Below are 10,297 nucleotides of genomic sequence, written 5' to 3'. Positions count from 1 at the left end.
CAAGTTATACACCTAGTCACCTACCTTGTCTCTTAAGTTCTATTCAAGCTTGAAAAAATATCTTTTTACAGATGTGACTGTTTGTACTACAATCTGTCCCTAATATGAACTTTTGATTAACATCCAACCACATATCTTTACATAGCTGCTTAAGTCCTAATCTACCATGACTTCAGGTGGCGTGTCAGACTAGTATCTTGGAAAATCCAGGTTCAACCCTCACTCTGCCATGGAAGCTAGCTGTGTGACCTTGGACCAGTCTTGATGTAAGATGCTTTGGGTCGCCACTGGGGAGAAAATATAAATATTTTTTGCTTCTTGACTTTTGTGTTATTTGCTGCCAAGATGCTTAGGCCTTTGCTTTAGAATCTGAACCTTTGCTCTTTTCTGGGACCTGTTTGGTTAGGTAGCTATAGTAACCTTTGCCTTCTCTTATGCTCTATCTTTCACCCCCTCTTGAATGAAGTATCTACCTAATGACTTTCACCATCACCATCACCCCCCTGAAAAAAACTTGGAAACTCCAGCTGGGACAGACCACTGCTTACTTACTACCAAGGGGTAGGCAGAGTAAGAATATTTTTGCTTGGTTCCTTCAAATATTCATATTAAACCTATTCTGCAGTCACTTCATTGGTTTTCAAGGGCTGCCTTTCCTTACCATGTTTCCTCGAAAATAAGACAGGGTCTTATATTAATTTTTGCTCCCAAAGATGCATTTAGGCTTATTTTCAGGAGATGTCTTATTTTTCCCCATGACTTTGTGCCCCCCATGTGACCAGATCAGCTGCGCCGTGGAATCTGTATCTAGGGCTTATTTTTTAAGTAGGGCTTATATTTCAAGCATCCTCCAAAAATCCCAAAAAATCATGCTAGGACTTATTTTCAGGGTAGTTCTTATTTTCGGGAAAACAGGGTATATAGTCTGCTGTGGCAGCTTCTGAAGGTGCCACCCTGCAAATTGGTTACACTGTCCTTGCCCCAATGGTGTTTTTTCATGGCTCTAAGCAATTGTGTAACTAAGCAAGTTCTATAGAAAATTGACGAAGCTATAATTAATTCCTGTGGAATTTAAGATAGCCTTCATAGTATATACATTCTGAGTTTATCACACTGTTCTTTAATTTGTACTCCAGTTTAATTTCTTGTTTATTTATTTATTTTATTTATTCTTTAGACTTTTATACCGCCCTATCCCCGGGGGGGCTCCGGGCGGTGTAGAATAGAATAGAATAGAATCTTTATTGGCCAAGTGTGATTGGACACACAAGGAATTTGTCTCCGGTGCATATGCTCTCAGTGATACAATCATATGCTCTCAGTGATACAATCATAAGATAGCTAAAAACCTTTAAAAGCAGCGATAGGAAAAGTAAAAGCTAAGTATACTAAATGTAATAAATATAAGTATAAATATAAGTGGCGTCCGGCAGCTCCATTTTCAAAGTCCTCTCCCCAAGAGGGAGGGACAGCGAGTCCCATTAGGTGACAAACGGCCCAGATGTAAGGGGCCTAAAGGGGGGGCACCATCAGCGGCCGGTTACTCCAAAGGCCCGGCAGAACAGCTCCGTCTTACAGGGCCTGCAGAACTCACCAAGGTCCCGCAGGGCCCGGACAGCTGGAGGGAGAGTGTTCCACCAGGCTGGGGCCAGAGCCATATGTTTCATGGTACTGTTGTATAGTCTTGCAGTTCCTGATTTACTGCATGTGTTATGCTGTGTCTTTACTGCAGACTGCCCTAATGTTGCAGATTTTAGGCATTATACTCTTCAAACTGCACTGTTTTTTGTTGTAATATACCTTGAGTCTCAATGAGAAAGGCAGACTACAAAAGTGAAGTACCAAATTCTTACCCTTCCTTCCTTCCTTCCTCTAAGATGTTCAGGTACATAGTTATCTTACTACGAGATTTGATATGAAATTGGCAGATGAATTTACTATGATTGGCTTCCTGGATTACCTGTAAAGTAAGCTCCCGATCAGATCACCTTGATGGCCATTGTTAAAGTTCATCTGAAGTCTTTGCTCTGCAGCCTGCAAGACTCAGCTTTGCTCTGCAGCCTGCAAGACTCAGTCAGTGCAGCTTGTGGCCCCTTTTGCCCAGTGGAAGAACTAAATGTTCACAATGGACCATTAGGAAACATATCTCAGAGTCAGGACTGGCTCATTAAATTGTATATACTAAACTGTATAGCAGTGCAGGAATTGGTTTGTGGTTCGTCCCCTCTGCACCTCCTCTGTTGGATACATCTTTTAAGATGATAATGACTGGCTAGATGCCATTGCCTGCTTTTTGTGACTACGAAGCAGGGGAATCAATTCACAAGATTGGGTTCATGGCCCAACTAGTGGTAAACTTCAATTAAATCCATTTTTCTTTTAACTGTACCTTTTAAAGTTGATGGCAATGGCAAACAAGTAACAGATAGTGTTGCTGAGAAGAAAAGGACTGTAATGATGTGAGAAAGCAGCAGCAGCTAGAGCACACAAACTGTTTGGATACAAACAGTTCCCACTCATGAGTAACAAGTAGGATATGAGCCAAACTGGCTGGTCCTCGAATATTTTGGTGTGATTTGTTGCTGAACCACTTTTCAGAAGGATGTGCTGCTCCACCATAGGTACCATGACTTGTATGCAAAAGTCTTGCGCCAATGTATCAGACATTAAAGAAAAAACATTAGTCTTCAGGGTAAGCGACCTTTTGTGTTTTATACAACTCAATTGTATAGGAACAAAGTATTTTAGAGATCTACTTTTAGTTTGAAGTCTTGCTATGCAGAGGTGGGGGCCTGCCTGCCCTTTCTCTCTGTGATATTTAGCTCAGCCAATCGCTGTCAAAGACCACTTATTCCACCCAGCAAAACCAGCTAAAAAACTCAGAAATTTTAGTTATTTCCAAGCAAAATGTGAATTTTTCTTTTCCAGCTCTTACCATGCCTATTATTTTTCTTCCCAAGGTTGTCTTCACTCTCCCTTCCCCACCTCCTGATCTGCCCCCTTCTTCCAATCTAACCAGCCTTGCCTCTCTGTTGCTCCTGCTTTCTCCGGGCCAATGTGTAGGCTCTCTGTAGGCTCTCTGCTCTCAGGGCAGTTCAAGCAATGGCAGCAGGAAGCCCTTATGCCTACCCAACCTGCTTCATCACTTCTGCCACTTCCAAAGCATGGTATATTAATATATAGATAGCAATTATGTCACTAGCTGCGAATGATGGGTGAATTGTGCCGTCAAAGGCTAAATTACTCACCGTTTACAATGTCAAGTCCCATCAGGACCAACAGGAACTGATTAGCACAGTGAAGTCCTTTAATAGAACAATCTGACTTTACTACCTAAAAAGAGAGGTGCTAGGACTCACATCTGCCAGGGTTCATGCCCTTTTACCATCCTCCTAACCCAAGAGCTGTGAACTGCTTGTGGTTACCAAGAGAGGTGAGCACTCTGCACATACTCAAGGCATTATCCTTACTACCCTATCATTATCATTAATAATAATTATCTTCATATATTCCAGATACAGGTAACAAGGGTTAAGCACTGACTCTCATTAGGATCCAAGGTGCAATTCACAAAACCTTTTCAATTGGTATAGTGACAGCTTTGGCAGGTTATTTGTGAATAAGGGGAATGTTCACAATCTAGAATTCCCCATAGACTGTAACCCAGGACAGTCAAGCTTCGAGTCACTTATTCAACAGACACAATTGCAGTGAAGATGGTTTACAGCTGAAAGTTTATGGGGACAATCCATGTGAAGTGTTTGCTGCAGCAATCACTTCTCATGCTAAATGAGGACTTCCGAAAGGTTTAGCTAAATTTTAAATAAGCCAGTAGTGATCTTCTATCAAGAGACAGATTTACAAAGCATCAGCAACAGTGAGTTAATATTAATGTTCCCATGACATGCAACCCCCCCCCCCCCACACACACACACACACAGATAGAGTTGCTGTTCAAAATAAGATTCTCTCCCAAAGCCCTAGTAAAGGCATGGATGGAAGGAAGTTCTGAATCTTTCTCTGTTTCAGAGATTTCCTCACCTGTCAGCACAGGAAGTGGTTGCTGTGGCTCACCTGAGGAAGTTCCTGTTATGTAGCTATAGAATGGCTTTGTTCAAATACAGTTTTAGAGAATGAGGTAATCTTGGACACCCCTTCACAGTAGTAATTCTACTGGTGACCTGGTAGCACCTTATGGTGTTATTATAGTCCCCTGGTTTGCATTTTTTAATCACAAGGAGAGAGGGGAAAAAAGAAAGAGGGGAGTAGAATAATTTCAAAAGGGGGAAAAAAGCTTCCAGATTTCCTTTGGTTAAATGAAGTCTTTTCCTTTTCCATTTTGCATTAATATGCAGTTCTGGTATCTAACAGATGCAATCTGTTCGGATGCACACAGAGGGTGGCTCATAAAAATCTAAGGTTGAAATATGAACTAGAATGCCTAATACACCAAAGGTTCCCTTACCAAAGGAATTTGGCCTTTTGTCCTCCGGATAAAGCTGGGAAGAAGAAAGACAAAACAAGAGATGGTTATGGAAAGTGCCGTCAAGCTGCAGGTGACGTATGGTGACCCTGGAGGGTTTTCAAGGCAACAGATGAATGGAGGTATTTGCCATTCCATGTCTCTGTGTAGCTACCCTTGGACTTTCTTGGTGGTCTCCCACCCAAGTTCTAAGCAGGACAGGCTTACCACAACAAACACCCTGTGAGGTAGGTGGGTCTGAGAGAACTCAGATGAACTGTGACTAGCCCAAGGTCACCCAGCTGGCGTGTGTGGGAGTGCATAGGCCCATGGTGGCGAACCTTTGGCACTCCAGATGTTATGGACTACAATTCCCATCAGCCTCTGCCAGCATGGCCAATTGGCCATGCTAGCAGGGGCTGATGGGAATTGTAGTCCATAACATCTGGAGTGCCAAAGGTTCGCCACCACTGGCACAGGCTAATCTGAATTCCCCAGATAAGCCTCCACAACTCAAGCAGCAGAGCTGGGAATCAAACCCGGTTCCTCCAGATCAGAGTGCACCTGCTCTTAGCCTCTACACCACTGCTGCTCCTGTGTTGTAATAACTCCTTAGCTCCTGATCTCCTTTATTTGATTTCCTTTTAAAACCAGAACATTCCTCAGAAATGATTAAAATACCTGTATTTGGGCAGGAATGTAGTAGTCAGGGAAGAAACATATGAAGCATCTTAAATCAGGCCACTGGGTCATCTAACTCATTATTGTCTTCTATTGCTGGTAGTGTCACTGTCCAGATACCCTGGACAGAAAGGTCTTTCCCCAAACCTGCCACCTGAGATCATTTAACTGGCAACACCAGAGTCTGAATCTGGGACCTGTGCAGGTGGTCTACCATGGGGTCCCAGTGCAGAGATAGTTTAGTATAGAGACTTTATATCTGAATTATTACCTTTAACACAAACTCATAGCAAGTTATAAACTTAACAGAGCGAAAACATTTTTTTTTAAAAAAGCTCTTTATTTTACAGTAAATATCAATTTGGGGATCCTGTTTTTTTTCAACATCAGCTCTGCTAAGTTTCTTTATTCCCAACACATTAAGAACCAATGGCACAACTACCACTCAGTAGGCTAGGTCAACGACAGCTGAAGTGGTATATGGGCGTGTATGAGGAAGAATCCATCTGAAATGCCTCTGTGGCAAGCCTCTTTCAAAAGTACATCCATCCTCTTGCAGACAACCCATTTGTTTCAGTTGGGGCTTGCTCATGAGAAGCACAACGGAATTCAAATGATGAAGCACTCCTCTTTGTCCAGGTTACTCTGTGTCTCTTGATAAGAGCAATTTAAATTAAGATCCCCCATCTCCTGCCCCCCAATAAGCCCTATGAAAATGCTTATTGGGAGACTCGCTCCTCCTTAGGAGGGATTCGCATCAGTAATACAAACACCACAGACACACAGACACACACACACACACACACACACACACACACACCATTTCTGAAAGAAAACATAGGTGGCTGTGAAATCTAGCAACATTCAAAAGAACATCTTAGAACTAAAAATCTGTCTACCACATACAACCAAGTCACATGGTACTGAGTTCCTAAACCAGCACCATTTCAGACTGCATGTGAAGTACTGCATGGATGAATGCTTCCCACATTTAAAAATGCAGTTCTCAGCACGTAGAATATTAGAATAGCAGATAGAAAATTGGACTAGAATCTCTGCTTGATTTGCTAGTTTTTCACGAGCGGGGAGGTTTTGACATGCAAGACCTGCAAGCTGCAATAGTCCAGGGTTTACCTCCCTGTGTGATCCACACTAAAATTCCCTACACAGAAATGTGGCAATTTTTTAAAAAAATATTGATATCCACACATTTACTTAGCATTCTGTTTACTTGGTCCATATTAAATTTCTAAAGCAATATTAATTGGGAAGGGGGAAAAGACTTATTTCATTGTAGTGACAAAACTAATTCACTTGAGTTAGTGCTTTAAAACAGATATTGCTAACCAGCAAGCGCAAGATAACAGTATTCTGGATGCCCTGTTCCATCTTTTGATAAATGATATGCAGCCATTTGAAAGCCACATGACACAATATTATAAGAAAACTTTCCGTTTTCCCCACAAGAAGATATATGCATTACATGGCAAGTTTGGCCGAAGCATCATAGTATTTTAGTATATGTTATTAATAAGTTATTTTTCTCCCCATTCCTCGTCCATCTCCATTGCTTATTCAATTTTACATCGCTTAGGAAAGAAATGTATTCCCCGACTATATTAAGGAGCTATTTGCAGCTGGCATGTATGGCAGGAACTGATATGTACAACAAGAGTTTTACACTGCTATCATCCCTTTTAAAAAGGGCATTGCTGTTTACATACTTTCCCAGATCAGAGATACATGGGAATGTTTGCCACCCAAAAGTCATGGTGCATTTCGCTTGGCACTCTCTGACCCCAAATGGCTGCCAGTAATATGACTCCATGATGAGTTGTCATGCATTCACTAGAAAGATGACAGGCATTTGTTTTTACTGGTAACTGTGATCACCAATATGTCTAGTCTGGCCAAGTAATGAAATCAGTACCTCATAAAGTTCAATCTAGATCATATCTTAATTACACCTAGCAGCTTCTTGCCACAGAAAGTAAACTTATCCAGTCAGCATTTTTGACCAAAACTGTTTTCTTTTGACACTGTCTTTCAAGTTTTGACCTTTGTGAATCGTTGCCTGAGGACTCGACTGCTGTTTAAAATGGTGGCAAGCCAGAAATGGTGTCCATCAAAAAGCCTGAACATGGGCAGATGACTTGCTGGGACCACTCACTTTATTAGCTCTGCCCAATCAATAGAGACAAAAAAGGGATGAGACTTGATGTCTTCAACTCCAGCAACTCCAGCACCAAGACGCTCCACAGCATTAAACTGCAAAAGCTTAAGACAAAAATACAGTTAGTAAGGAGGACTGTTTAGGGAACAAACATGTATCAAATGTACCAAACATGCATGGCAACCAGAGTTGCACTCTTTGCAGCTGAGCACCAATGCTACAAAGAGCAGCAGAACTTCCACATGAGCCTATAGAACACATAAGTTATAAAAGATTGGGGAAATCTTTCCTCATGTTTATAGGAGGACAAAAGAGCTCCCAAAGTTATCTGGTGGGCCACTGCGAGTAGCAGAGTGCTGGACTAGATGGACTCTGGTCTGATCCAGCAGGCTCTTTCTTATGTTCTAATGAGTCTTTTGATAACAGAAGAATAACAATATAGAGTGTACAGTTTATGATTCTGTGGACAAAAACAATGTCATCAGTAAGGTAACAGTGATGCACCTTTTGCAATTTGCAATGTGGTATCAATGATGCACATCTTACAACTTGTGAACTTATAGGAATGCCTGCATCTCACTTCTGTAAATTGCTTCTAATCTCCAGAATCTAGCAAAAGATTATTTTTATTCCTTTCTGCAGTGGAATAAAACCTTATTTATACCTTATCTCACCTCTAAAGTCTTTTTTGGGTTTTGGGCTTTGGAGATTTTCATTGTGACCAAAAGTAGCTGTAACAAAAACACTGGAACAGCCTGTTGCCACTTATTAAAACTAACTAGCTTGTTTACTTTGCACTGAAAAAATCTACAATCTCTCTTCAAAAAAGAGCTGGATACAAGCAGAAAGCGAAGCAGCATCTCCACATCTATGGATTTGGATGAAGAATGACTACTTGAAAGGGGGTAACCAGCAAAGAGGTATGAAAATATTTACCAAAGATAAAGAGACCAAGTTTACATTCTGCCATCTTATGAGACTGTCACATTCTAAATATACAGTTCAAAAGAATAATTCCATTTCTAGGTTTCCTCTACTGACTCCAGCATAATACAGCTACCGACATCCAATTGTCATTTAGGAGTACTCTATATTCTCCTTTGGCACATGTGTTCAAATGCCTACACCCAATAATCAAAGTGAGAAATTCCCCATAAAATGTATTCATTTGCACATCTTAAGTTGGCTCCGCCACTTAAAATCTCACTAGGTAACGATAACTCAAATAGCAAAGCAAACTTCTTCTGAATATACATGAGCCAGCAAATAAGCAGTCAGAGAGACTGTCGCTCTGCAGTCCTCTGGAAATATAACAAGTGACAGCAGGTGGGGAAGTTAAGTGCAAAGAAATTTATGTTCTGAAGGTTTCCCCCTTTGCAAGAAAAAGAACTTTAATCTCCAGAAGCAAATGCAGAATAAATTGCAGTAGATCTACATTGTTAGAAAACATGCTGGATTATTATGCTAGCTGGGACAACCTTTGAAAAAGAGAGTGTAGACACAATGGCAGTGAAGGAAGCCTTAAGAACTTCATCTAATCCTTTGACAATCAAAAATAAATAATAAAAGCCTCTGAATTATGGAAGACTCAGTCAGTTAGGTGTTTCAAGGGGGTGGGGGAAAGATTTAAAATGAGGTCACTAGTTTGGAAGCCGTGTCACAAGACACATTTGGCATACATCTGCACACTGTTCCTCTCCTAGGCATTTAGTGATGGGCTGACCCTAGGTGGAAGAGGAAAATCATAATGACAAATGACTAACCATGCCAAGAGCCCCCTTTTCCTTTTCCTGACAAAGCTTCCTCAACAATGAATGGTAGTTTCCTTGGCTAGACACACAACAGAAGGTTGATTTACTAGCCAATGGGGGCAGACCCTTCAACCTGAAAGTGGCCCACGTGCAGCCCAGGACTGGAACGCTTCCTTTTGGACACGGGTGCCTTTGAACTAGGAAGGAGGGAAACAGCAAATGGGATCTCAGGAGAGTTAAGAGGGTTCATTGTTGCTATACTAAAATTCTCTGAGATGACTGTGGTAAAATTCCATTCATATTCAACCCCTTTGAGGGAAAAAAACACATAACACACACAATCTGCCTTCTGTGAGATTAAATTCCAGACAAAATTTGTCTCATGATCCTGAAAGCACATGACTGCAAGTTATTATGCTCTGGTACAACAAGCAGGCCTTTGGAGTTGCATCACATGCATTGGGGGCTAGGTTGAAGACCTTACTGTGCTGAGAAGAAGAGCCATTCTTCTATCTGCAGCATCTTTAGACTCCATTCACTACTCTTACTGGTCTGGCAGCTTGATCTAAAGAAGTTTTCTTACATCAAGGCCTCAATTGGCTCCATTTTTCAAGGCACAATTCAAGGATCTGGTATTTAACTTTTCAAGTCCTAAATGATCTGGAAACAGGCTACTGAACCAGGATTCTTCCACATGAATGTGCTTGTCAATTGAAGTAATCACAGGAAGCCCTTCTCTAAGTACTTGAGCAGTTGAGAAGCTAGGTGAATAATGAAGTCATGAAATTTTCTGGAAACGTTTGCCAAGCATTTTGCTATCTGAGCCCTTTGGGGGAGGGCGGTATAAAAGTGGAATGAATAAATAAATAAATAAATAAATATCTTTTAGGTGCCAGGAAATGGCTGTCTTGTTAACCAGCTTTTAGTACCTCAATTTTTTTGCTCTTCTCTGGCACTGCAGTCATTGGTTCGACTGCTGCTTTTAGTGCTGTTCCCTTCTGTTGCTGCTTAAAATGTTCCTACCTTGTTTATAGATTGTAAGCCAGCTCAAATGTCTTAAAAGAGGCATATGTATGTGTATTAAGTGCTGTCAAGTCACTTCTGACTGATGCCAACCCTATGAATTGATGTCCTCCCAAATGTCCTATTGTTAACAGCCTTGCTCAGGTCTTGGAAACTGAGGGTTGTGGCTTCCTTTATAGAGTCAGTCCATTTCATGCTGGGTCTTCC

General features: G+C 41.3%; 1 protein-coding gene across 4 annotated transcripts in view; it reads right to left on the bottom strand.

The window, feature by feature from the left end:
* Window positions 1–5,462: 5,462 nt before the first annotated feature.
* Window positions 5,463–10,297, bottom strand: part of RPS6KC1 (ribosomal protein S6 kinase C1) — a 115,528-nt gene continuing 110,693 nt past the window's right edge. For all 4 annotated transcript variants that reach the window (XM_048490853.1, XM_048490769.1, XM_048491016.1 and 1 more), the window contains one exon: window positions 5,463–7,420. In XM_048490853.1, coding sequence (XP_048346810.1) covers window positions 7,310–7,420 — 111 coding nt within the window. In that variant the 3' untranslated portion in view covers window positions 5,463–7,309. The remainder of the gene's footprint in view (window positions 7,421–10,297) is intronic.

Source organism: Sphaerodactylus townsendi, linkage group LG01 (assembly GCF_021028975.2).
Source record: "Sphaerodactylus townsendi isolate TG3544 linkage group LG01, MPM_Stown_v2.3, whole genome shotgun sequence".
In the NCBI taxonomy this organism is placed as follows: domain Eukaryota; kingdom Metazoa; phylum Chordata; class Lepidosauria; order Squamata; family Sphaerodactylidae; genus Sphaerodactylus; species Sphaerodactylus townsendi.
The sequence above is the reverse complement of the archived record's forward strand: the minus strand, read 5'-3'. Positions and strand labels throughout refer to the sequence as shown.